Source organism: Dendrobates tinctorius, unplaced genomic scaffold, assembly GCF_039654945.1.
Source record: "Dendrobates tinctorius isolate UK_male_01 unplaced genomic scaffold, ASM3965494v1 ptg000450l, whole genome shotgun sequence".
NCBI lineage: Eukaryota > Metazoa > Chordata > Amphibia > Anura > Dendrobatidae > Dendrobates > Dendrobates tinctorius.
The window spans coordinates 1,276,142-1,303,511 of NW_027362112.1; the positions used below are offsets into that span (position 1 = coordinate 1,276,142).

Here is a 27,370-nt window from a genome sequence, read left to right on the forward strand (position 1 = left end):
AGGCTAGAAGTCTACTAGCAGGTTATTTCCTTTGCCAAATAAGAGTTCGGGACATTAAAATCCAAAATCACTGGATTCATTTGACCGATGTGCTTCCATTGTGGTCCGAGACGCTTCTCTCTTCCTCATCTGATCCCCTCGGTTTTCAGTCTGTGACACCAGGCACCGGACATGGCGTAATGGTGGCAGAAGAACTCAAGACCACCGGAGTAGAGGAGGTATGCAGGGTCATGGTGTCTGCCCCCCCTGTAATTTCCCCAGCACCGAGGGTCCACATCTCCTGTAATTTCCCACCACCGGGGGTGTCTGGTGTTCTCCCCTCCAGGTGTTTGACGTTCTTCCTCAATTTGGGACCCTGCAGCCAGGAGAGAGTCAGGTCGTGTCATTTACATTCTATGGCCACACCGGCGTCAGCGGCAGGGTCCGGGCCCTGTGTACAGTTTATGGGGGTCCCGTGTATGAAATCAGCCTGTATGGTGAGGCCTCACTCGTCAGCTATGAACTGAGCACCAGAGAAATCGACTTTGGAGTCCAGGTAACATGGAACACGTGTGGCAAGAGTGGGGGGACGGCAGCCTGTGTGAGTGTTCTCGCCGTGACACTGTATGGGGCACACGCATGTGCTAACCTGTACATATCGATGGGGGTATGATGCGGACAGTGAGGGGGGTGACACACGGGCATGGCTGGCGGCGGGGAGGGGGTGACGCAATGGTCACAGCCGCCTGCGGGGGGCAACGCGGGGGTCACGGGGATGGGAGGGCGACGCAGGAATTGTGATGGGGAGGGGGGCGACGTAGGGGGCCCGGCCAGCAGTTGAGAGAGGAGTGAGTGCAGGTGTCACGGACTGTGGCAGGGATGAGGGCGATGCGGGGGCCCATATGGTGGCGGGGAGGGGGGTGCGATGCGTGGGTCTCTGACGGCGGGGAGGGGGGTGACGCTGGTTCACTGCTGGCTGCAGGAAGGGGGGCGACGCAGGTTCACTGCTAGGGGAGGGGAGGGCGACGCGGGTTCACTGCGAGGGCGACGCGGGTTCACTGCTGGGGGAGGGGAGGGGGGTGTCATGGGTCTAATGCTGGCGGAATGGAGGGGGGCTACGCGGGTTCGCTGCTGGCGGAAGGGAGGGGGGGCAACACGGGTTCGCTGCTTGCGGAAGGGAGGGGGGCAACGCGGGTTCACTGCTGGCGGAGGAGAGAGGCGACACGGGTTCACTGCTGGCGGAGGGGAGGGTTGCGACATGGGTTCACTGCTGGTGGAGGGGGGGCGATGTGGGTTCACTGCTGGTGGAGGAGAGGGGGGCGATGCGGGTTCACTGCTGGCGGAGGGGAGGGGGGCGACGCGGGTTCACTTATGGGGGAGGGGGCGACGCCGGTACGCTGCTGGGGGAGGGGGGGCAACACGGGTTCACTGCTGGCGGAGGGGGGGGCGACACGGGTTCACTGCTGGCAGAGGGGGGGCGACGTGGGTTCACTGCTGGCTTAGGGGAGGGGTGGCGACGCGGGTTCACTGCTTGCAGAGGGGAGAGTACCTGAGATTGAGCATTATGAATAACAGCTGTTTGTTATCACAGGTGATTGACCAGGTGGCCGAGGCCCAGATTGTCCTCAGGAACACGGGGAGGGTCGGCTTCCCATTTACTGTGCTGCACCAGAGGGAGGAGCGGCATCCGTGTCCCGTGGAGCCGCATGTCCAGCCCCGGAGTGTGAGTGCGCCCTCGGCTGGTTACTAACTTAATTTCCTTCTATGACAGAATCACTGACTGTGTGGATCAGGGAAATGCTGTAGATATAGTATATCTTGACTTCAGCAAAGCATTTGACAAAGTATCTCACACAATCCTTATTGAAAAAATGACTAAGTATGGAATGGACAAGGCAACTGTTAGGTGGATTCCTAACTGGATTAGTGTTCGGACCCAAAGAGTGGTCGTAAATGGCTGCACATCCAGTTGGAAGAATGTCTCAAGTGGGGTACCACAGGGCTCTGTCCTGGGCCCTGTATTGTTCAACATCTTTATCAACGATTTAGATGAAGGCATTGAGGGTAAACTGATTAAATTTGCTGATGACACAAAGCTAGGAGGGATAGCTAATACTAGAGAAGAGAGAGAGAGGATTCAAAAAGATTTAAATAAACTGGAGAAGTGGGCAGCAACTAACAGAATGGTTTTTAACATGGAAAAATGCAAAGTACTACATCTGGGCAATAAAAATGAAAAAAGCATATACAGAATGGGAGGAATAGGGCTAAGCAACAGCACATGTGAAAAAGACTTGGGTATACTAATAGATCACAGACTGAATATGAGTCAACAGTGTGATGCAGCAGCAAAAAAGGCAAATGCAATTCTAGGATGTATTAACAGAAGCATACAGTCTAGATCACGTGAAGTCATTATTTCCCTCTACTCCTCTTTGGTCAGACCTCATCTGGAATATTGTGTCCAGTTTTGGGCACCACATTTTAAAAAAGACATCAACAAACTGGAGCAAGTTCAGAAAAGAGCGACCAGAATGGTGACCGGTCTGCAAACCCTGTCTTATGAGGAAAGGTTGCAGGATTTGGGAATGTTTAGTTTGCAGAAGAGAAGACTGAGAGGAGACTTAATAGCTGTCTACAAATATCTAAAGGGCTGTCACATTGTAGAAGGATCAACTTTATTCTCATTTGCACAAGGAAAGACTAGAAGCAATGGGATGAAACTGAATGGGAGGAGACACAGATTAGATATCAGAAAAATTGTTTTGACAGTGAGGGTGATCAATGAGTGGAACAGGCTGCCACGAGAGGTGGTGAGTTCTCCTTCAATAGAAGTCTTCACACAGAGGCTGGACAGACATCTGTGTGAGATGGTTTAGTGACTGCTGCATTGAGCAGGGGGTTGGACCAGATGGCCCAGGAGGTCCCTTCCAACTCTACCATTCTATGAGTCCATTGTACAGGACTTGTCGCCCCCTAGAGGAATCTTTGTGGAGTGCGCACACGGCTCCACTTGCCACCTGCGTGTCCTTACATAACCCCGGCATTAGCAGAGCCGGAGCGCACAGTACAGACATTATAGTGGCCGATCCCTCAGTTGAAGATGCAGGCGCTGTCGCTGCACCCAGAGCCTCGCTGTTATAGCGGGATGGATATGTGCGGCGGTGACACATGTGAGGACGGCGTCATATAACCGCGGGAGGGAGCGCTGCACAGAATTGCCCCCCTGTGGACAGGACTCTCACTGCAGCTCCCTGCCTCCTATGTAGTGTGTCTGTACCAAAGATATAGAGAGTGTGCCCCCTGTGGACAGGACCCTCACTGCAGCTCCCTGCCTCCTATGTAGTGTCTGTACAGAGGATATAGAGAGTCTGCCCCCCTGTGGACAGGACCCTCACTGCAGCTCCCTGCCTCCTATGTAGTGTCTGTACAGAGGATATAGAGAGTCTGCCCCCCTGTGGACAGGACCCTCACTGCAGCTCCCTGCCTCCTATGTAGTGTCTGTACAGAGGATATAGAGAGTCTGCCCCCCTGTGGACAGGACCCTCACTGCAGCTCCCTGCCTCCTATGTAGTGTCTGTACAGAGGATGTAGAGAGTCTGCCCCCCTGTGGACAGGACCCTCACTGCAGCTCCCTGCCTCCTATGTAGTGTCTGTACAGAGGATATAGAGAGTCTGCCCCCCTGTGGACAGGACCCTCACTGCAGCTCCCTGCCTCCTATGTAGTGTGTCTGTACAGAGGATATAGAGAGTCTGCCCCCCTGTGGACAGGACCCTCACTGCAGCTCCCTGCCTCCAATGTGTCTGTACAGAGGATATAGAGAGTCTGCCCCCCTGTGGACAGGACCCTCACTGCAGCTCCCTGCCTCCTATGTAGTGTATCTGTACAGAGGATATAGAGAGTCTGCCCCCTGTGGACAGGACCCTCACTGCAGCTCCCTGCCTCCTATGTAGTGTGTCTGCACAGAGGATATAGAGAGTCTGCCCCCTGTGGACAGGACCCTCACTGCAGCTCCCTGCCTCCTATGTAGTGTGTCTGTACAGAGGATATAGAGTCTGCCCCCCTGTGGACAGGACCCTCACTGCAGCTCCCTGCCTCCTATGTAGTGTCTGTACAGAGGATATAGAGAGTCTGCCCCCCTGTGGACAGGACCCTCACTGCAGCTCCCTGCCTCCTATGTAGTGTGTCTGTACAGAGGATATAGAGAGTCTGCCCCCCTGTGGACAGGACCCTCACTGCAGCTCCCTGCCTCCAATGTAGTGTCTGTACAGAGGATATAGAGAGTCTGCCCCCCTGTGGACAGGACCCTCACTGCAGCTCCCTGCCTCCTATGTAGTGTATCTGTACAGAGGATATAGAGAGTCTGCCCCCTGTGGACAGGACCCTCACTGCAGCTCCCTGCCTCCTATGTAGTGTGTCTGCACAGAGGATATAGAGAGTCTGCCCCCTGTGGACAGGACCCTCACTGCAGCTCCCTGCCTCCTATGTAGTGTGTCTGCACAGAGGATATAGAGAGTCTGCCCCCTGTGGACAGGACCCTCACTGCAGCTCCCTGCCTCCTTTGTAGTGTCTGTACAGAGGATATAGAGAGTCTGCCCCCTGTGTGTATGTATGATGTGTGTGTATAAACATATATGTAGGCTAAAGGGACAGAAGAATAAACAGTCAATTGACCATGTCTCTAGTGAGGATGCTAGGTAAAGGTTATAGTGCAAAAATAGCAAAGCTGGACATATAAGAGAAAAAGATGGACAGAAAGCCATTTAAATGTAAAAGTTTATGGAAAATAAATGAAAACATTATTTAAAAAGTGCATATAACAAAGGAATGTGTGGTGAAGCCAGTGTTAGGTCAGAAAGAGAGGGCAGCACAGCTGACAGGATCATAAGATGTGACATCACGTAAGATCGCGTTCAATAAAGATCCACAAATGAATAGAAAATAATATAACTTTGTGCACATATGTGTAAGAAACTATACCCAACTTAATATTGGTGAGTATTTACCCAAAATAGCAGAAAGTGACACATAAACATGAAGAAAGTGAGCAATAACAATAATATTGTGCAGAGGTTAAATTATCTGAAAGCTGTGGTGCCACCACCCCAACGCGCGTTTGGACTGTAGTGCCTTCTTCTGGCCTTGACTCCCCTAAAAGAAGGCACAACAGCCCAAACGCGTAGACACTGTATGTGTTCTGTGTAGAGTGTCTACATGGTGTGTATGTATGATGTCTGTGTTCTGTGTACAGTGTGTGTGTAACGTCGGCAGCCGTGCCCGCCTCCGTCCCACCAGCACCGGGTCCCGCCGCTGCATCTCCTTACCCAGCCTGCCGCGCTCCTCTCTGCTCACGCGCGCTCCCTCCTCCTCCTCCTTCCTCTCGGGCTGCTGCAAGCCCGCACATGCGCCTTAGGTTGCGGGCGCGCGCCCGCCTGATTGTTTACCCCTTGCGATGGGCGGCTGCCAGATCTCGGCAGCCAACCACCTGCCAGCAGGGGATATATCAGGCGTCCTGATTATTGTGTGCCGTACATGCACTGATCTGGCCGCTTATAGTTTGTCTATTGTCTCTGCCTCTGTCTCTTGGTTCCCCAGTCCCAGCCTTGTTGTCTCTGCCACTGTTTGCTTTCTCCTGCCTCCCTTCCTGTCTTCCGCCCTGCCTGGCCCTTGTTCACAGCCTATGTTCCCTCTGGTCTCTGTCTCCTTTCCGTCCTCGATTGTCTGTCCGCTCCCTGTCCTGTTCTCCTGTCTGCTGTCCGTCTGTCGTCCTAGCTGTTCCTGGTGCTAAACCGCTCCGTGCCTCTCCCCGCGCTTACCGCACGGATTCTCGTACCTTGGTTCCTGTCCGGTATCCCACTCCTGCCTGTGGCCACTCCGGTCCTTCGAGCCGCTCCTCTTGGCTCCAGCTGTCGCGGTGTCTGACCCCCCGCGGGCCTGCCCCTAGCGGTCCCTGTATAGGGGTCGGTTCCACCTGGCGCGCTCACCCCGAGGCTCTCAGTTCCACGATCCAGAGGTTCCACTCTCGGACGCTGCCAAAACCCCAGAAGCGTCACAGTGTGTGTAGTGTATATATACTGTATATCGTGTACTATGTATATATGAGTGGTGTGTAGTGTCTACGGTGGTACGGAAAGTATTCAGACCCCTCTACATTTTTCACTCTTTTGAATTTACCAAATGGCTGCAATGAAACAAAGTTCATTTTTCCTCATTAGTGCGCACTCTGCACCCCATCCTGACTGAAAAAATCAGAAATGGAGAAATTTTTACAAATTTATTAAAAAAGAAAACCTGAAATCTCCCATGGTCATAAGTATTCAGCCCCTTTGCTCAGTATTGAGTAGACGCACCTTTTGAGCTAGTACAGCCATGAGTCTTCTTGGGAATGATGCCACAAGGTTTTCACCCCTGGATTTGGGGATCCTCGGTCATTCTTCCTTGCAGATCCTCTCCACTTCCGTCAGGTTGGATGGTAAACGTTTGTGGACAGCCATTTTCAGGTCTCTCCAGAGATGCTCAGTTGGGTTTAGGTCAGGGCTCTGGCTGGGCTGGTCAGGAATAGTCACCGAGTTGTTCTGAAGCCACTCCTTTGTTATTTTAGCTGTGTGCTTAGGGTCATTGTCTTGTTGGAAGGTGAACCTTTGGCCAGGTCTGAGGTCCAGAGCACTCTGGCAGAGGTTTTCATCCAGGATATCTCTGTGCTTGGCCGCATTCATGTTTCCTTCAATGGCAACTGTGACGAACAGCCCACGGCCGTTCGTCCACTTACGGAGGCGACTAATGGGGGTCCCGCTGCCACCAAAACGCGACGGACAGCGGACCCTGTGTCACCACTATGTCACAGTCCCACCACTGACACGGGTGTATCAGCGGACGGAGGGACGAGACACACTGCCGGCACACGGCTATCACAGGCACCGTTGGGGCTTATCTTAGTTATCCCACCACTGGCACCATGTGACAAAAATATCCAGCAAGCTACTCTCGCTCTACAATTTGCCGCAGGGGGAGTTTAATTTGGATGCCCCGCCACTGCTATCAATCTTCCAAGTACTGCGGGGATTTATGTATATCCCACTTTCTCAGTTCCACTTTGGAACTCGCAGCTCTCCGGCGCCCCCCTTACCCTCAGGTCAGTCAGGGAACTGCACCTAGGATAATTAGTCGCCGGACGGACTGCCTGTTGTGAACCGGCAATTGGGCTTCTGCAGTAAGGGAGTTATCAATGCTGAGGCCGCAGCCCCTTATTCAGCAATATAAGACCCTTCTAGACTGCCAGCAAGCCGCAATAGCCGTACACAACGCGCTGCCACCAGTCACGGTTACTTAATTCACAGTGTTAAATTAAGAGGGTCCGTGGCAAACCCCTTGAATTAGTAGCGATTATCTAACAAAGGCGTATAGTTCGATTCTTAGAGCATGGAGACAGATCTAAATAATTTCATTTATTTTCCGAAAGAGGACAGTGATTACAGATAAAAGTTGCTATAAAATTGAGACATAAAATATGTACAGTACAGGTATAAAATAAAAGTGGAGAAAACAAAGAGATTACACTCACAGTTCCATATTGTTCCTTAGGCAGACCATGCGGCTTTTTAAGGGGGGTGGAGGCGGAGCTGCACTTCTCCGCTCATCTGGGGATCTTTCTAGCACGACGACTTGAGCTGTTCTGCCCTGGTTTTGTCCAGGAAATGCTTTATAGACTTGCTATGTGACATCACGGAGAGATGCATGCTGGGTTAATCCCACCTCTCCCTTTTGGATTTAGAATTACACTAGAAAACTTATACTAATCATAACTCCGTGGGGGCAGCCCGCACAGACACATATAGGGCATCATTGGTTGTGATTTGTTGAGTACAATAATACAAGACCAAATATGCAGTAGTTCTGATACACCGTTTAGCTGGAACACATATCTCAGGTTCTGAAAGGATTAGGCTTCGCAAGAACCACGGCAGCGACGCTGTGACCGCCCGGATTACAAAAATGTGATTTTCATATCTCTAGGGTATTTGGTTCTTATGGTATAGTCTCTCATAGTTTTATTCGTTTCAAACAAAGAAGTTTTTCCCGCTCTGAAGAGGAGCCAAATGGTGATAGCAGGAAGTATCCTATTGCTAGCTGGAGAGGTGATAACACTTGGGGGAGGGTAGGCACTGCTATAGCTTCAGTGTGCCATGTAACTCAGAAGGGAAGGGGAGATTTCTAGCACATTCCAACAGAAAACATATTTTGCAGACATTTGTACATCACAGCAACCAGTCGTCCTCTTGTAAGAAGAAGCACCGTACCATGGGTACCTGTTCTGTGTCGGTTCCGGGCCCGTCGGGGCTGTCTCCTTTGTTGCACGGGGGAAAACTTAAGGGGCCGGACCAATCTTTGCAGGCGGAAGCAGGGGGTGTAATTAAGTGGGTACCGCTGAAGCTGAAGGGAGGGAAGAGGTGGGATTGGGTTAAAGGTGCAGTTGGAAGAAAGGAGTAGACCCACTCCTCCACCGTGTCTGTTGACAGGGCGAGGAGTGTGAGTGAAATGGAGGCCGCCGTAACACAGTGCAGCAGGGGAGGCAGTGTCAGAGGGTGTCAGCCATGTTTCTGTGAGGCCAATTAAGGCAAGATTGCGAGAGAGAAAAAGGTCATGAATCACTTGAAGCTTATTGCAGATGGAGCGGGCATTCCAAAGTGCTCCAGAGAGAGGGAGGTAGGAGGGGGTAGTAATGGGATGTATGAGCTGTGGGGGTCCAGGATTGTGAGATATGTCGCCAGCAGTGAGGAGAAGCAGAGAAAGGGAGAGCAGGTGGGAGAAAGAGAATGGGCAGCTTGTTTTATGTTTAATTAGGACAGATTTGAGGTTGAGGAGGAGGTCAGTAGAAGAGGTCATGTAGGGAGGTAAGAGGGAAGGGGAGATGATTATTTGGTTAGAGGGTGCTGGGGTTTGGGGATAGTGAAGGAGAGTGAGGATTAATGGGGCAAACACTGTGAGGGCATATGTAAACATGGTGAAGGAGTAAGAAGGTTAATAGAAAAGCTAGATCCGAGTAATAGGAAGTGCTTACTCAGCAGACATACCCAAAAGAGACAGATTCACAATGTGGGGTCCTGACTCCTTCCGTGACTAACTGCCGTTGAAATAACTGCAGCGTCTTGATACTTTAGCTGCAGTGATACTTTTGCTGCAGGGAGACGCGTGCCAGACCACACACGCATGCACCCCCTAGGAAGCTACTAAATATATAGGACTGAGTAGAGGATCAGGTGAGAGGGATTGGGATAACTGGTTTGGGATAAATTATCAATTGGCTAGCACACCAGGGGGGAGGTTAGATGATCGAAGGCACAGGGCCTGGCTACATCCATATGCTGTAACACCTTGCTACAGGTAACATCTCTACTGACCCCAACATGGATATACAGCATATAGTATATATACAGTATATATGAGTTATATGTATAGTGTACTAACTATATATATATATATATATATATATATATATATATATATATATATAGGAGTTCTGTGTGTAGTGTGTATGTATGTTGTGTACTGTGTATACGTGTGTGCAGAAGGCCGCCATCACCTCTTGATTTATCCCAGAACATGTCTGATCTCCCGCTCGCTCTCTTTTCCCCAGGGCCTTGTTCCTGCTGGAGGAGAAGAGATTATTACCATTTCCTATTTCCCTGGAGTCCCCGTCTCTTTCCAGCACTTTATTCACCTGCAGGTGGCTCATCTGGAAGCAGAGACTATTGTCCTGCGAGGAGAGGGAGTGTTCCCCCGCATCAGCCTGGATCTGCCCCGGAACCTCACAGGTATGCAGCACACCTCCTGTGCCTCCTGCCTCACTTCTCAGAGTCACTCATGTGCCTCCTGCCTCACTTCTCGGAGTCACTCCTGTGCCTCCTGCCTCACTTCTCGGAGTCACTCCTGTGCCTCCTGCCTCTCTTCTCGGAGTCACTCCTGTGCCTCCTGCCTCACTTCTCGGAGTCACTCCTGTGCCTCCTGCCTCACTTCTTGGAGTCACTCCTGTGCCTCTTGCCTCACTTCTCGGAGTCATTCCTGTGCCTCCTGCCTCACTTCTGAGTCACTCCTGTGCCTCCTGCCTCACTTCTCAGAGTCACTCCTGTGCCTCCTGCCTCACTTCTGAGTCACTCCTGTGCCACCTGCCTCACTTCTCAGAGTCACTCATGTGCCTCCTGCCTCACTTCTCGGAGTCACTCCTGTGCCTCCTGCCTCACTTCTCGGAGTCACTCCTGTGCCTCCTGCCTCACTTCTCGGAGTCACTCCTGTGCCTCCTGCCTCTCTTCTCGGAGTCACTCCTGTGCCTCCTGCCTCACTTCTCGGAGTCACTCCTGTGCCTCCTACCTCACTTCTTGGAGTCACTCCTGTGCCTCCTGCCTCACTTCTCGGAGTCACTCCTGTGCTTCTTGCCTCACTTCTCGGAGTCATTCCTGTGCCTCCTGCCTCACTTCTGAGTCACTCCTGTGCCTCCTGCCTCACTTCTCAGAGTCACTCCTGTGCCTCCTGCCTCACTTCTGAGTCACTCCTGTGCCACCTGCCTCACTTCTCGGAGTCACTCCTGTGCCTCCTGCCTCACATTTCGGAGTCAGTCCTGTGCCTCCCAGCTGAGTAGTATTACACTCAGGGTAATAGGAGAGCCGGCGTTCGGTGGGATGATCCTTGGTCCATGCGGTTTCGGGCTAGTAGACTAGAGCACTCGCTGGCTCCCTGTGTCTACACTACGGTGGGATACTACTGGGGCTTATATAATTGATGGTTGTCTATTATTGATATCAACTAGTATCATCAGCTTAAAGCGGCCTGTCAGCAGGATTGTACTCAGTGACCACAGGCAGTGTCAGGTCGGCGCAGTTATACTGATTACACTGATACCTGCTGATGAAATCTGTCTTGTGGTTCTTGTGGAATCTGGGATTTGTAGTTTTCAGTTACTGAGATTCTCGTGCTTTGGGGCGGGGCTGTGGGTGGGGATTTATGTGGTGCTCTTCTTACATATTCATCAGTATTTGCTTATGAAAGGTCACCGATCTCTCACTGCCCCGCCCCCTATTTTACATACTGCATATCATATTGTGTGGTTACAAAATAGTTTACATTCGTCAAAATGTCACTGGCAACGTCTGCGCTGTAGCATTAATCGCGTTCTGATTGATGCTACTGCCCCGACACCATTTTGATGAAGCTATTTGTTTTGTTTTTTTCTCCCCACGATAGAATATAGACTAAAGCAATAAATGCACATATGTATATTAGGCATTTATCGCGCTACAGCGCCGGCATCGACGGTGCCATTTTGATGAACGTAAATTGTTTTTCGGGACCCCACAATATGATATGCGGTATGTAAAATAGGGGGCGGATCAGTAAGGGATCAGTGACCTGTCATAAGCCCATAAGGATGAATATTAAATCAAAACACCATATAAAGCTCCACCCACAGCCCCGCCCCAGAGCACGAGAATCTCATTTACTGGAACACCAGGTATCCGTGTAATCAGTATAACAGCGCCGACCTGACACTGCTAACAGCACAATATGTTACAACAAACATCAACTTACAAGTCAACATTACAGGCTCATATGAACAAAAGTCTGTGTTTTCTTGACCAACCAGAAATCAACACTTAAATTCTAAAGTCAACATATAGATAATAGTCTATGCCTCCTGGTTTACTGAAGATAGATGTATGGTTAATTATGATACAATGCTGTCGTCACAGTCTGCCTCGCCCGTATCGTCTGCCTCGCTCATATCTTCTGTCTCACCCCCGCATTGGCTGCCTCTCCTGTATCTCCCCTAACATCTGTATCGTCTGCCTCTCCTGTATCTCCCCTAACATCTGTATCGTCTGCCTCTCCTGTAACGCCCCTGACACCTGTATCGTCTGCCTTTCCTGTATCTCCCCTAACATCTGTATCGTCTGCCTCTCCTGTAACGCCCCTGACACCTGTATCGTCTGCCTCTCCTGTATCTCCCCTAACATCTGTATCGTCTGCCTCTCCTGTAACACCCCTGACACCTGTATCGTCTGCCTTTCCTGTATCGCCCCTAACACCTTTATTGTCTGCCTCTCCTGTATCACCCACCTCACTCGCAGTTCTGTAAGTTTTCCTGTTTTCTGCCTCCAGCAGGTGACCGATTTGAGCCGTTCCTGACAGCAGCGGAGCAGTTGAGGGGAGGAGAGCCGGAGCCCTGCGCAGCCTCTGTACGGCCGCCTGTTGTTGTGTATGGCAGCGGTGAGTCCAGTGATGTGCTGCTCACAGAGCCGACCGGACTGTGTTGTGTTTTGCAGGATGCGCTGATGATGATGGAGGTGGAGCGCCTCCTGATTAAGAAGCATGCGGAGGACGAGCTGGATAAGGGTGTAACGGGGGGCAGCACCCAGAAGAGACGCCGGCAGCTGCTGCAGTGAGTGCTGATCTTGGCGCCTGTACATCTACATCCTCATGGGCACATATGACAAGGCTTTTCCTCCACATGACAGCTAGTACATTCAGGTCCCCCCATCACGCCTGTCTGTGTGTTCCAGGGCCGAACTTCCAGAATACCTGCTGGATTTTGGATACGTAATTGTTGGAGAGGTCCGATCACACATCATTAAAGTCACTAACACTGGACATTTTCCCGTGTCCTTCCGGGCTGACCATCGTGGACTCCCAGGCACAGGTATCACCATGTCCGTCCTCAAAGCAGGCCATGAGCATCTGGGGCATTAACAATACCGGCGTTCTGCCTCACGTAGGGTTCACCGTGGAGTTAGACCGCGTCCGGAATCTGCCGTGCTGTCAGACCGAAATATTCTGGGTGAAGTTTGATCCTCAGGGTGCGAATCTCCATCTGGGAGCGGTGGATGTGGGGCTGGACATTCAGGTGAAGTCTCGGTCTATGTTGGCGGCACCTCGGGGTCTGATGTGTCTCTCAGGCCTGATCTCTTCCTGCAGGTGAGTGGGGGACCCCGGTGGTCTGTCCGTCTGCGGGCACTGGTGACTATGCCGTCCCTGTGTGTTTCGGACGAGCGGGTGGAATTCAGTCCCGTGCAGGTCGGTCAGTGTCAGATCCGCACTCTTCAGCTATCTAACCCACTCCCTGTGCCCTGCGAGTGGACGCTGATGTCCCTGGAACCTGAAGTTAAGGTACCGCCATAAGCCTGGTCCCCATCATCACTAACAGCGCGCCCGCAGGAGCAGTACTCAGTGCTTATTGTTACCGTCCTCTGCAGATAGACAAACACCTCCCCATGCACCTGCGCAAGAAGCTGAAGCAGGAAGCTCAACCCAAAGCCGCCATCTTCGAGATGATCCCAGCACGTGACCTTCTGCTTCCCGGCCAGAAGAAGAATGTGGACATAAAGTTTCTGCCACGGGAAGAGGTGAGGAAGCAGAGCAATGGCACTGAGGGATGTAACCAGGGTGGTGGGAATCTGGATGGTGGGCTGTGATGCGCTCTTCTTGTAGAAGCTGTACCGTCAGCGCCTGGTCCTTCAGGTGACGCAGAGCAGCCAGCGAGTCCAGATACTAGCTCAAGGTCAGGGCCTGGAGCCACAGCTGGAGTTTACCCCCAGTGTCCTGGAGCTGGGCCCCATCCTGCCACTAAGCTCAGGTGATGATGTGGAGGTCGTGGTGAGAAATCCTTGCAGCTTTCCCATTGAGTTCTACTCCCTGGAGATGGACAAGCAGTACGTGGAGGAGGAGAAGGTAATCAGCAAGTGTGCTGCGCTCTACGGGCACCGCTCACACCGCTCGCTTCATCGCTCTGTGCTTGGTGCAGATTCTGCGACTGTTGAGGGGCTATGACGCTCAGAAGACCCTTCTGCTCCCACCGCGCATGGCTGGAGAGAAACTCCCACCAGAAATCCTGGAGTACTATGAGGAGAAGAGACAACTTCAGGAGGAGCAGGAGAGAGGGCGCGGAGCGCAGGACACCGAGGACGGTGAGCGGTGTATGTACCCAGTATACAGGGCATTGTATCCTCCGCTGTATACAGACCCATGAGGCATTACACCATGTCTCCGGAGGGCACAGAGGAAGGTGAGCGGTGCATGTACCCAGTATACAGGGCAGTGTGTCCTCCGCTGTATACAGACCCATGAGGCATTACACCATGTCTCTGGAGGGCACAGAGGACGGTGAGCGGTGTATGTACCCAGTATTCAGGGCAGTGTATCCTCCGCTGTATACAGACCCATGAGGCCGTACATCATGTCTCCGGAGGGCACAGAGGAAGGTGAGCGGTGCATGTACCCAGTATACAGGGCAGTGTATCCTCCGCTGTATACAGACCCATGAGGCCGTACACCATGTCTCTGGAGGGCACAGAGGACGGTGAGCTGCGTATGTAGCCAGTATATAGGGCAGTGTGTCCTCTATATACAGACCCATGAGGCCGTACATCATGTCTCCGGAGGGTACAGAGGACGCTGAGCGGTGTATGTACCCAGTATTCAGGGCAGTGTATCCTCCGCTGTATACAGACCCATGAGGCCGTACATCATGTCTCCGGAGGGTACAGAGGACGGTGAGCGGTGTATGTACCCAGTATACAGGGCAGTGTTTCCTCCGCTGTATAAAGACCTATGCGGCCATACACCATGTCTCTAGAGGGCACAGAGGACGGTGAGCGGTGTATGTACCCAGTATACAGGGCAGTGTATCCTCCGCTGTATACAGACCCATGAGGCCGTACACCATGTCTCCGGAGGGTAGAGAGGACGCTGAGCGGTGTATGTACCCAGTATATAGGGCAGTGTGTCCTCCGCTGTATACAGACCTATGCGGCTGTACACCATGTCTCCGGAGGGTACAGAGGACGGTGAGCGGTGTATGTACCCAGTATACAGGGCAGTGTGTCCTCCGCTGTATACAGACCTATGCGGCCATACACCATGTCTCCGGAGGGCACAGAGGAAGGTGAACAGTGTATGTACCCAGTATACAGGGCAGTGTATCCTCCGCTGTATACAGACCTATGCGGCTGTACACCATGTCTCCGGAGGGTACAGAGGACGGTGAACAGTGTATGTACCCAGTATACAGGGCAGTGTGTCCTCCGCTGTATACAGACCTATGCGGCTGTACACCATGTCTCCGGAGGGTACAGAGGACGGTGAACAGTGTATGTACCCAGTATACAGGGCAGTGTATCCTCCGCTGTGTACAGACCTATGCGGCTGTACACCATGTCTCTGGAGGGTACAGAGGACGGTGAGCGGTGTATGTACCCAGTATTCAGGGCAGTGTGTCCTCCGCTGTATACAGACCCATGAGGCCGTACATCATGTCTCCGGAGGGTACAGAGGACGGTGAGCGGTGTATGTACCCAGTATACAGGGCAGTGTGTCCTCCGCTGTATACAGACCTATGCGGCCGTACATCATGTCTCCGGAGGGCACAGAGGAAGGTGAGCGGTGCATGTACCCAGTATACAGGGCAGTGTGTCCTCCGCTGTATACAGACCTATGCGGCCGTACACCATGTCTCTGGAGGGCACAGAGGACGGTGAGCTGCGTAGGTAGCCAGTATACAGGGCAGTGTGTCCTCTATATACAGACCCATGAGGCCGTACACCATGTATCCGGAGGGTACAGAGGACGGTGAGCGGTGCATGTACCCAGTATACAGAGCAGTGTGTCCTCCGCTGTATACAGACCTATGTGGCCATACACCATGTCTCCGGAGGGAACAGAGGAAGGTGAACAGTGTATGTACCCAGTATACAGGGCAGTGTATCCTCCGCTGTATACAGACCTATGTGGCCATACACCATGTCTCCGGAGGGCACAGAGGACGGTGAACAGTGTATGTACCCAGTATACAAGGCAGTGTATCCTCCGCTGTATACAGACCTATGTGGCCATACACCATGTCTCTGGAGGGCACAGAGGACGGTGAGCGGTGTATGTACCCAGTATATAGGGCAGTGTATCCTCCGCTGTATACAGACCTATGCGGCCATACACCATGTCTCTGGAGGGTACAGAGGACGGTGAGCGGTGTATGTACTCAGTATACAGGGCAGTGTGTCCTCTGCTGTATACAGACCTATGCGGACATACACCATGTCTCTGGAGGGTGCAGAGGACGCTGAGCGGTGTATGTAGCCAGTATTCAGGGCAGTGTGTCCTCCGCTGTATACAGACCCATGAGGCCGTACACCATGTCTCCGGAGAGCACAGAGGAAGGTGAACAGTGTATGTACCCAGTATACAGGGCAGTGTATCCTCTGCTGTATACAGACCTATGCGGCCATACACCATGTCTCTGGAGGGTACAGAGGACGGTGAGCGGTGTATGTACTCAGTATACAGGGCAGTGTATCCTCTGCTGTATACAGACCTATGCGGCCATACACCATGTCTCTGGAGGGTACAGAGGACGGTGAGCGGTGTATGTATCCAGTATTCAGGGCAGTGTGTCCTCCGCTGTATACAGACCCATGAGGCCGTACACCATGTCTCCGGAGGGCACAGAGGATGGTGAACAGTGTATGTACCCAGTATACAGGGCAGTGTATCCTCCGCTGTATACAGACCTATGCGGCTGTACACCATGTCTCCGGAGGGTACAGAGGACGGTGAGCGGTGTATGTACCCAGTATACAGGGCAGTGTGTCCTCCGCTGTATACAGACCTATGCGGCCATACACCATGTCTCCGGAGGGCACAGAGGAAGGTGAACAGTGTATGTACCCAGTATACAGGGCAGTGTGTCCTCCGCTGTATACAGACCTATGCGGCTGTACACCATGTCTCCGGAGGGTACAGAGGACGGTGAGCGGTGTATGTACCCAGTATACAGGGCAGTGTGTCCTCCGCTGTATACAGACCTATGCGGCCATACACCATGTCTCCGGAGGGCACAAAGGAAGGTGAACAGTGTATGTACCCAGTATACAGGGCAGTGTATCCTCCGCTGTATACAGACCTATGCGGCTGTACACCATGTCTCCGGAGGGTACAGAGGACGGTGAACAGTGTATGTACCCAGTATTCAGGGCAGTGTGTCCTCCGCTGTATACAGACCCATGAGGCCGTACATCATGTCTCCGGAGGGTTCAGAGGACGGTGAGCGGTGTATGTACCCAGTATACAGGGCAGTGTGTCCTCCGCTGTATACAGACCTATGCGGCCGTACATCATGTCTCCGGAGGGCACAGAGGAAGGTGAGCGGTGCATGTACTCAGTATACAGGGCTGTGTATCCTCCGCTGTATACAGACCCATGAGGCCATACATCATGTCTCCGGAGGGTACAGAGGACGGTGAGCGGTGCATGTACTCAGTATACAGGGCAGTGTGTCCTCTGCTGTATACAGACCCATGAGGCCGTACATCATGTCTCCGGAGGGTACAGAGGACGGTGAGCGGTGTATGTACCCAGTATACAGGGCAGTGTGTCCTCCACTGTATACAGGGCATTGTATCTTCCGCTGTATACAGACCCATGAGGCTGTACACCATGTCTCCAGAAGGCACAGCGACGGTGAGCGGTGTATGTACCTAGAATATAGGGCAGTGTGTCCTCCGCTGTATACAGGGCAGTGTGTCCTCTGCTGTATACAGGGCAGTGTCCTCTGCTGTATACAGGGCAGTGTCCTCCGCTGTATACAGGGCAGTGTGTCCGCCGCTGTATACAGGGCAGTCTGTCCTCTGCTGTATATAGGGCAGTGTGTCCGCCGCTGTATACAGGGCAGTGTGTCCTCCGCTGTATACAGGGCAGTGTGTCCTCCGCTGTATACAGGGCAGTGTGTCCTCCGCTGTATACAGGGCAGTGTGTCCTCCGCTGTATACAGGGCAGTGTGTCCTCTGCTGTATACAGGGCAGTGTGTCCTCTGCTGTATATAGGGCAGTGTGTCCTCTGCTGTATACAGGGCAGTGTGTACTCCGTTGTATACAGGGCAGTCAGTCCTCCGCTGTATATAGGGCAGTGTGTCCTCTGCTGTATATAGGGCAGTGTGTCCTCTGCTGTATATAGGGCAGTGTGTCCTCCGCTGTATACAGGGCAGTGTGTCCTCCGCTGTATACAGGGCAGTGTGTCCTCCGCTGTATACAGGGCAGTGTGTCCTCTGCTGTATATAGGGCAGTGTGTCCTCTGCTGTATACAGGGCAGTGTGTACTCCGTTGTATACAGGGCAGTCAGTCCTCCGCTGTATATAGGGCAGTGTGTCCTCTGCTGTATATAGGGCAGTGTGTCCTCTGCTGTATATAGGGCAGTGTGTCCTCCGCTGTATACAGGGCAGTGTGTCCTCCGCTGTATACAGGGCAGTGTGTCCTCCGCTGTATACAGGGCAGTGTGTCCTCCGCTGTATACAGGGCAGTGTGTCCTCCGCTGTATACAGGGCAGTGTGTCCTCTGCTGTATATAGGGCAGTGTGTCCTCTGCTGTATACAGACCCATGAGGCCGTACACCATGTCTCCGGAGGGCACAGAGGAAGGTGAACAGTGTATGTACCCAGTATACAGGGCAGTGTGTCCTCCGCTGTATACAGACCTATGTGGCCATACACCATGTCTCTGGAGGGTACAGAGGACGGTGAACAGTGTATGTACCCAGTATACAGGGCAGTGTGTCCTCCGCTGTATACAGACCTATGTGGCCGTACATCATGTCTCCGGAGGGTACAGAGGACGGTGAACAGTGTATGTACCCAGTATACAGGGCAGTGTATCCTCTGCTGTATACAGACCTATGCGGCCATACACCATGTCTCTGGAGGGTACAGAGGACGGTGAGCGGTGTATGTACCCAGTATACAGGGCAGTGTGTCCTCCGCTGTATACAGACCTATGCGGCCATACACCATGTCTCTGGAGGGTACAGAGGACGGTGAGCGGTGTATGTAGCCAGTATTCAGGGCAGTGTATCCTCCGCTGTATACAGACCCATGAGGCCGTACACCATGTCTCCGGAGGGTACAGAGGAAGGTGAACAGTGTATGTATCCAGTATTCAGGGCAGTGTGTCCTCCGCTGTATACAGACCCATGAGGCCGTACACCATGTCTCCGGAGGGCACAGAGGACGGTGAACAGTGTATGTACCCAGTATACAGGTCAGTGTATCCTCCGCTGTATACAGACCCATGAGGCCGTACACCATGTCTCTGGAGGGCACAGAGGAAGGTGAACAGTGTATGTACCCAGTATACAGGGCAGTGTGTCCTCCGCTGTATACAGACCCATGAGGCCGTACATCATGTCTCCGGAGGGTACAGAGGACGGTGAGCGGTGTATGTACTCAGTATACAGGGCAGTGTATCCTCCGCTGTATACAGACCCATGAGGCCGTACATCATGTCTCCGGAGGGTACAGAGGGCGGTGAGCGGTGCATGTACTCAGTATACAGGGCAGTGTGTCCTCTGCTGTATACAGGGCAGTGTGTCCTCCGCTGTATACAGGGCAGTGAGTCCTCTGCTGTATATAGGGCAGTGTGTCCTCTGCTGTATATAGGGCAGTGTGTCCTCTGCTGTATATAGGGCAGTGTGTCCTCTGCTGTATATAGGGCAGTGTGTCCTCCGCTGTATACAGGGCAGTGTGTCCTCTGCTGTATACAGGGCAGTGTGTCCTCCGCTGTATACAGGGCAGTGAGTCCTCTGCTGTATATAGGGCAGTGTGTCCTCCGCTGTATACAGACCCATGAGGCCGTACATCATGTCTCCGGAGGGTACAGAGGGCGGTGAGCGGTGCATGTACTCAGTATACAGGGCAGTGTGTCCTCTGCTGTATACAGGGCAGTGTGTCCTCCGCTGTATACAGGGCAGTGAGTCCTCTGCTGTATATAGGGCAGTGTGTCCTCTGCTGTATATAGGGCAGTGTGTCCTCTGCTGTATATAGGGCAGTGTGTCCTCTGCTGTATATAGGGCAGTGTGTCCTCCGCTGTATACAGGGCAGTGTGTCCTCTGCTGTATACAGGGCAGTGTGTCCTCCGCTGTATACAGGGCAGTGAGTCCTCTGCTGTATATAGGGCAGTGTGTCCTCCGCTGTATACAGGGCAGTGTGTCCTCCGCTGTATACAGGGCAGTGTGTACTCCGCTGTATACAGGGCAGTGTGTCCTCCGCTGTATACAGGGCAGTGTGTCCTCCGCTGTATACAGGACAGTGTGTCCTCCGTTGTATACAGGGCAGTGTGTCCTCCGCTGTATACAGGGCAGTGTGTCCTCCGCTGTATACAGGGCAGTGTGTCCGCTGTATACAGGGCAGTGTGTCCTCCGCTGTATACAGGGCAGTGTGTCCTCCGCTGTATACAGGGCAGTGTGTCCTCCGCTGTATACAGGGCAGTGTGTCCTCCGCTGTATACAGGGCAGTGTGTCCTCCGCTGTATACAGACCCATGAGGCCGTATACTTTGTCTCCGGAGAGCAGTGGAGAGCTGAGATGTCGTTGAGGGTGCAGATTGTTTCTCCGCTTATCCGGCCTCGTGTTGATTAGGTGCCGTGTACGAGGCAGAGATGGAGCTGGTGTCTGATCGGGATGACAGAGTGGAGCTTCCTCCGGCGCCGCTCTTCCCATCTACCACCAGCTGTGGAGAGGGCAGCTCTTCTGTCAGAGAAGCTGAGGAGGACAAGGGAGCGGGACCAGGTGAGGCGACAAGTCTGGAGAGAGCTTGGTAGTGATGAGCTCGAGGACAGGAGGTTTGTGTTTGTCAGAGACATCACTGCTATCAGATTGTACCTTTGTGCATGTGCAGAAGCCGGCAGAAATGTTGGAAACAGCAAAGGCGTGGGCGAGCTGGAAAGCAACCCTGTGTCCCCAGCCATTGCCCGCTACATGGGCATTGACACCAGCATTGAAGGCCAAGCAGCAAGAAATCGGCGTGGCATCGCTATCATTGTACATGGAGCCCCCCTTACAGGTGAGATAGAGGGCTGCATCTGCAGAGAGTAGTAGTGAGCAGATATTATACATCTCGCCGCTCCCTCCCGCGAACACTGGCCTTCCAACCCTTTGTCCATTTAGGCAAGAGCTCCGTGGCATTGGTCCTGGCCCAGCAGTACAATGTGGCCTGTCTTTCCATTAACTCGGTGGTCCTGGAAGCCATCTCTGATGGGAACAGCCCTACTGGCCTGAAAGCGAGACAACTGTGTGCCAAGGCTGCGCTGAACCAGGCGCTGCGGGAGTCCGAGGAGGCAGGTACGTCACACCGGCACCTTTAAGGCTGCGGTGATGGAGGTTGGGTATCTGGGCTGATGTCGCCTGCTGTGTGCATCCGTCTGGCTTATGTCAAGTGAAGCAGTGATGTGGTATCTTGTGTCCTGCAGCCTCCATTGTTGATACTCCCAGCGGTCAGACTGCATTAAGCGTGGAAGCGCTGGCCAAGCACACTGCAGAGGGGGGCCCGGCTGTGGAGCCCAGAGTTGCCCCTCAGTCCGTAATCTCCCGGGGGAACCGAGGAAGTCTGCTGGCTGCAAAGGGCAAAACGGAGTCTCACCAAATCTCAGGACCCAGGCAGCATTTGTCAGAACAGGCGACTTCACAGGTAAGGGGGCAATGCCCGCTGCCCGTCCTGATGAAGACCCCCGCAGGGTTCAGTCTCCTTCCCTACGGCTGGGGTCACTCTGCTTTACTGCCTACTTTGCTGTCTCCAGTCCAGAAACTGTTATTCAGAAGGAGACATCAAGTGCCGCAAAGCTTCAGACTTCTTTTGACATCTTTTCTGGTGGCGTTTGTCCTCTACATCGGGCATACTACACTACTGAGTCCAGGAGTAGGGACGAACGTCACAGTAAAACGATGGGCAGAGACCACAAAAAAGGCAGAAATATAGTGTGAAAGAGGCCATATAAGCCTGGTCTTTCTTCCTGCAGTCAGGCAGCTCACCTCTCCCCGGTCCAGCAGCGCGGCGCCTGAGCGTGAGCGCCAGTGTCGGTGGCGAACTGGGACTGCTGAGCTGCGTGCTCCCGGAGGAGCTGCTGCTGGAAATCCTCTGTGAGAGGCTGCAGGTACGTGCGCCATATCTCCTGACGTCACATGGAGCGCAGAGCACCGCCGCCTGTACGCTGATCTCTGACTGATGGTCCTCATTGGGTTACACCGCTCGGTATACTGTTCCTGGTCACTCCCAGTCTATACTTTATACTCTTCATTCCTCGCAGCTAAACGACTGTTTCCGGGGCGTTGTGTTTGATGACCTCGATACCTTGTTTGCTCGCAGCATGTCCTCCGCTCTCCACATTGTCCTGAAAGCTCTGAACAATCGCCAGCATATATATCTGCTCAATCTGTGGCAGGATTACGCCACACTGAAAGCGCAAGATGCTGCCCGGAAGCAGCAGGATGGTAATAAGAACCGACTTGCCGTATATCGGGGACCTCGGTGTCGTGCGTGTATATATATATATATATATATATATATATATATATATAATAGGGGACCTCCATGTCATGAGTGTGTGTGTGTATGTGTAATATATATATATATATATATATATATATATATATATTGTGGGGATGTGGCTCGCTTAGGTGCAGCGGGAGACAAATGTGAGACAGGTTCTTCCACAGTGCTTGCAGTTTATTCACGGCATAAACGCACAAGGCAACGTAACACCAAACAAATAGCCTTTTAGCTCAGGCAAAATAACACAATGTCCGTAGTTGTAGACTCAGAGCAGGAGTCTCAGCACACATGGGAGGTTTAGTCCTCCCCACACACAACTCCCTGGTTCAGGAGCAGGTCACATTATAAGGCTGTAGCCACACCCACGTTCCCAGCAGCTGACTGGTCACATGACTGTGACCTCACCACAGGTCCTTCAAACAAAAACAATAACAATATCTGGTATGCTTTACTTCTGCCTTACATTATGGAGATAAGCCATTTATGAGACACATATCTCCCATCAATTACACGACCCTTAGCCCTGCCACATACCTCCCCCCTCTACCTAAAGCCGTGGGGCTTGGCACTTTCACCTACCAGGCAAGGGATTCTGGAGAGGGCATCAGCATTCCCATGTAGCTTCCCGGCCCTATGCTCTACATGGAAGCTGAAGTCTTGTAGGGCTAAGAACCAGCGGGTGACCCTAGCATTCTTGCCCTTGGTTTCCCTCATCCACCTGAGTGGGGCATGGTCGGATATTAACCTAAACTTCCGTCCCACCAGGTAGTACCGTAATGTGTCCACTGCCCATTTTATGGCCAAACACTCCTTCTCTACAACTGAGTAATTTCTCTCACAAGAAGTCAACTTCCTACTCAAGTAGAGAACAGGATGCTCCTCCCCACGTATCTCTTGGGAAAGGACAGCTCCTACCCCGACATCTGAGGCATCTGTCTGGAGGACAAATTCACGTTTAAAGTCTGGGGCCACCAAAACGGGCTGCTTACAAATAGCTCCCTTCATTTCTTGGAAGGCTGACTCTGCTTCTTCGGACCAGCTGACCATCACTGACTTCGTCCCCTTAAGCAGATCAGTTAGAGGTGCAGCCATTGTGGCGAAGTTTGGGATAAACCTCCTGTAATATCCCACAATCCCCAGGAAGGCTTTAACTTGCTTCTTTGACAGAGGTCTTGGCCATGTTTGAATTGCCTCCACTTTATTGATTTGGGGTTTGATCTCGCCACGCCCCACTACATATCCGAGGTACTTGGCTTCTTCTCTCCCCAAGGCACACTTCTTCGGGTTTATTGTAAACCCCGCCTCTCTTAGAGCGTCAAACACTGCTTGGACCTTTTCCAGGTGAGTCTCCCAGTCCGGGGTAAAGATGACGATATCATCCAGGTATGCGGCAGCGTATAGCTTATGAGGTGCAAGGATTCTATCCATCGCCCTCTGGAAGGTTGCTGGAGCTCCCTGTAGGCCAAACGGCATCCGGACATACTGGAAGCACCCGTCTGGTGTGGAGAATGCCGTCTTCTCCTTGGCTTCCTGTGCCATGGGGATCTGCCAATATCCCTTGGTCAGATCCAAAGTGGTTATGTACCTGGCAGGTCCAAGTCTCTCGATGAGCTCATCAACGCGTGGCATGGGATAAGCGTCGAACTTGGAGACCTCATTCAGCTTCCGGTAATCGTTGCAGAACCTCCATTCACCATCAGGTTTTGGGACCAGGACAATCGGGCTCGACCAGCCGCTCTTGGATTCCTCAGTGACCCCGAGCTTCAACATACGCTGCACCTCCTTGGAGATTACCTCTTGCCGGGCCTCAGGAATACGATATGGTTTCACGTTCACCCGCACATGTGGCTCGGTCAGAATTTCGTGCTCCACCACCTTCGTGCACCCCGGCAACTCTGAGAACAGGTCGCGTTTTTTCTGGAGTAACTCCCGGCACTGCTGCTTCTGGGCCTTCGATAGAGTCTCCGCTATGGTAACGGCTCCAACCTCCCCTTCTAGGTTGCCCAGCAAGCACGGAGTTACCGCTGGCTCTCTATCTTGCCACGGCTTGATAAGGTTAACATGGTAAACCTGGTATGGCTTCCGTCTTCCGGGTTGGTGGATCTTGTAGTTTACGTCTCCCAGTTTCTCCACCACCTCATATGGCCCTTGCCACTTGGCCAAGAACTTACTTTTCACCGTCGGGATTAGCACGAGAACTCGGTCTCCCGGATTGAACTGCCTCACTCTGGCTGACCGGTTGTAGACCCTGGCCTGAGCCTCTTGTGCCTGGCGGAGATGTTCTTTAACAATGGGCATCACCTTCGCAACCCTCTGCTGCATCAGTGCCACATGCTCAATGACGCTTCTGTGGGGCGTGACTTCGGCTTCCCAGGTTTCCTTGGCTATATCTAGGAGACCTCGCGGATGCCGGCCGTACAGAAGCTCGAAGGGGGAGAACCCCGTGGAGGCCTGGGGAACTTCACGGATAGAAAACAGTAAATACGGTAAGAGACAATCCCAGTCTCTACCATCTTCCTCTATGACTTTTCTCAGCATGCTCTTCAGGGTCTTGTTAAACCTCTCAACAAGGCCATCTGACTGTGGATGGTACACTGAAGTCCTCAGCTGGGAAATTTGCAAGACTCTGCACAATTCTCTCATCACCTTGCTCATAAAAGGTGTCCCCTGGTCGGTCAGGATCTCCTTCGGCAAACCCGTCCGGGAAAACACATGGACCAGCTCACGGGCTATACTCTTCGCAGAGGAGTTTCTCAGGGGAATGGCCTCAGGATAGCGTGTGGCATAGTCCAGGATGACTAATATATACTGATGGCCCCGAGCTGATTTAACTAAGGGACCGACCAAATCCATGGCAATTCTCTCAAATGGCACCTCAATAATGGGCAGTGGCACAAGAGGGTTCCGAAAATGAGATGTGGGGGCAGTTAACTGACATGTCGGGCAGGACCTGCAATAGTTTACTATTTCCCGGTGACACCCAGGCCAATAGAACCTCTGTACAATCCGTTCCTGGGTTTTTTCCACCCCCAGGTGTCCCCCCAAGATGTGTGAATGGGCCATGTCCAACACTTTTCGTCTATAGGGGCCTGGTACTATTAACTGCTCTGCCACCTCCTCCCTTATTTTCGTGACCCGGTACAACAATTCCCCACTCAACATAAAATGGGGAAACCTTGTGTCTGCTCCCGGCTCTTGTGCAACCCCATTAATGACGGTGACATTGTTAAAGGCTTCCCTTAGTGTGGGGTCCCTATGTTGGGCAGTCCCAAAATTCTCCCCGGCCACCCCCAACTCCGGGATGTCAGGTACAGGGGACCCTTCCTCTTCATCCCCAACAAGGACACATAAAGGGAACTCGTCTGCCTCTGGTGGTGGCGATACCTCAGTGGGGTGGATTGGTTCCCTGCTCTTGCTAGCACACTCAGAACCCATCCCCCACAGATCCCAAAACAGACAGAAATCCCGGCCAATAATTATGGGATGCAACAAGTCTCGAACAACGCCAACTTCATGCGACTCGGTGCCATGCGCCGTTTCAATCTTCACCCTAGCCATAGGGTAGTCCTTTGCATCGCCATGTATGCACCGAACACCAATCTTTTTACCCGGGAGTATGTTTAGAGGAAAACTGGCCCTCACAAGGGTCACCAAGCTCCCGGAGTCCAGAAGCGCCATTACTGCTCGACCGTTCACCTTCACGGGACACGCTTGTGGCCCCTTGTTAGGTAGCGAGTTCACACTGCAAGCTGGATATGCGTAGTATGAACTACGGCGTCCCATGCTGCAGTCCATCTGCTCGGTGGTCTGGGGACAACGGGCCGCTATATGTCCTGGCCCATGACACTTCCAGCAAATAACACCCGAGGGGACCTTGGGCACCGCCTCCCCCGCCCCTTTTGACCTTGGACGCACCACCCCTTTTTGTGACTCCGCCCCCTGCTGGGACCCCCAATATGGAATGGGCTGCTTCCCCAAGGAACCTTCCATCCCCTGGTATCTCTCGACCAGCCCAACCAGTTCATCAGCATTTTGGGGATCACCCTGGGCAACCCAAGTCTGTAGAGGTCTCGGCAGAGAATGCACAAACCGATCCATCACAACTCGCTCTACCATCTGTGCAGGGGAAGCCGACTCTGGCTGCAGCCATTTCTGGACCAGGTGCAACAGGTCAAACATTTGGGAGCGCGGGGGTTTGTCCCGGTGATAGGCCCAACGATGCACTCTCTGTGCCCTGGTAGTCATTGTTACCCCCAAGCGGGCGAGAATTTCCGCTTTTAATTTGGGATACTCTCTGGCATCTTGTACCGTCAGGTCAAAGTACGCCTTCTGGGGCTCCCCCGTTAGGTAAGGGCCAGTACCTCCGCCCACCGCTCTGGCTGAAGTTTTTCCCTCTCAGCCACCCTCTCAAACACCGTCAGGAAGGCCTCCACATCATCCTCAGGGGTCATTTTTTGTAATGCGCGTCTTACCGCCTTCTCGACGTCGGTGGCATCAGCCCGACCTGGGGTTGGGGCGCTCGTCCTGCCCTCCTGGATGGCGGTTGCCAGAAGCTGCATCTGCTGCCGTTGTTCCTGCTGGCTCTGCTGGAACTGCTGCCGCTGCTCCTGCTGGCCTTGCTGGATCTGCTGTAACAACAGCTTGTTGGTTTCCTGCTGCAGTGCCTGGGACTGGACCAGGTGTTTCATGAGGTCCTCCATGATTCCAGGCAATGCTTGTTGCCCCGCTGCAAACTTCACCCAGGACATGCAGCAACTGTCTCAAGTCTCTGCTGGGACCGCTGCCCGCATTCTCCACCAATTGTGGGGATGTGGCTCGCTTAGGTGCAGCGGGAGACAAATGTGAGACAGGTTCTTCCACAGTGCTTGCAGTTTATTCACGGCATAAACGCACAAGGCAACGTAACACCAAACAAATAGCCTTTTAGCTCAGGCAAAATAACACAATGTCCGTAGTTGTAGACTCAGAGCAGGAGTCTCAGCACACATGGGAGGTTTAGTCCTCCCCACACACAACTCCCTGGTTCAGGAGCAGGTCAC

The 27,370-nt window shown here is 52.8% G+C and overlaps 2 protein-coding genes across 2 annotated transcripts in view; both read left to right on the forward strand.

Annotated features, from left to right (window-relative positions):
• The first annotated feature begins 179 nt into the window (after window positions 1-179).
• LOC141077412 (hydrocephalus-inducing protein-like) lies at window positions 180-12,718 on the forward strand. Its single transcript, XM_073564323.1, has 8 exons — window positions 180-218; window positions 326-535; window positions 1,571-1,702; window positions 8,822-8,871; window positions 9,578-9,792; window positions 12,134-12,207; window positions 12,295-12,410; window positions 12,532-12,718. The coding sequence occupies exons 1-8, from the start codon at window positions 180-182 to the stop codon at window positions 12,716-12,718; spliced, it is 1,023 nt and encodes a 340-aa protein (XP_073420424.1).
• A 45-nt stretch (window positions 12,719-12,763) lies between these two features.
• LOC141077424 (hydrocephalus-inducing protein-like) overlaps window positions 12,764-27,370 on the forward strand; it is a 33,126-nt gene continuing 18,519 nt past the window's right edge. The window contains exons 1-11 of the mRNA XM_073564354.1: window positions 12,764-12,872; window positions 12,944-13,135; window positions 13,222-13,371; window positions 13,457-13,696; window positions 13,770-13,932; window positions 20,423-20,572; window positions 20,682-20,846; window positions 20,951-21,124; window positions 21,253-21,470; window positions 21,799-21,933; window positions 22,087-22,270. Coding sequence (XP_073420455.1) covers window positions 12,992-13,135; window positions 13,222-13,371; window positions 13,457-13,696; window positions 13,770-13,932; window positions 20,423-20,572; window positions 20,682-20,846; window positions 20,951-21,124; window positions 21,253-21,470; window positions 21,799-21,933; window positions 22,087-22,270 — 1,723 coding nt within the window. The 5' untranslated portion in view covers window positions 12,764-12,872; window positions 12,944-12,991. The remainder of the gene's footprint in view (window positions 12,873-12,943; window positions 13,136-13,221; window positions 13,372-13,456; window positions 13,697-13,769; window positions 13,933-20,422; window positions 20,573-20,681; window positions 20,847-20,950; window positions 21,125-21,252; window positions 21,471-21,798; window positions 21,934-22,086; window positions 22,271-27,370) is intronic.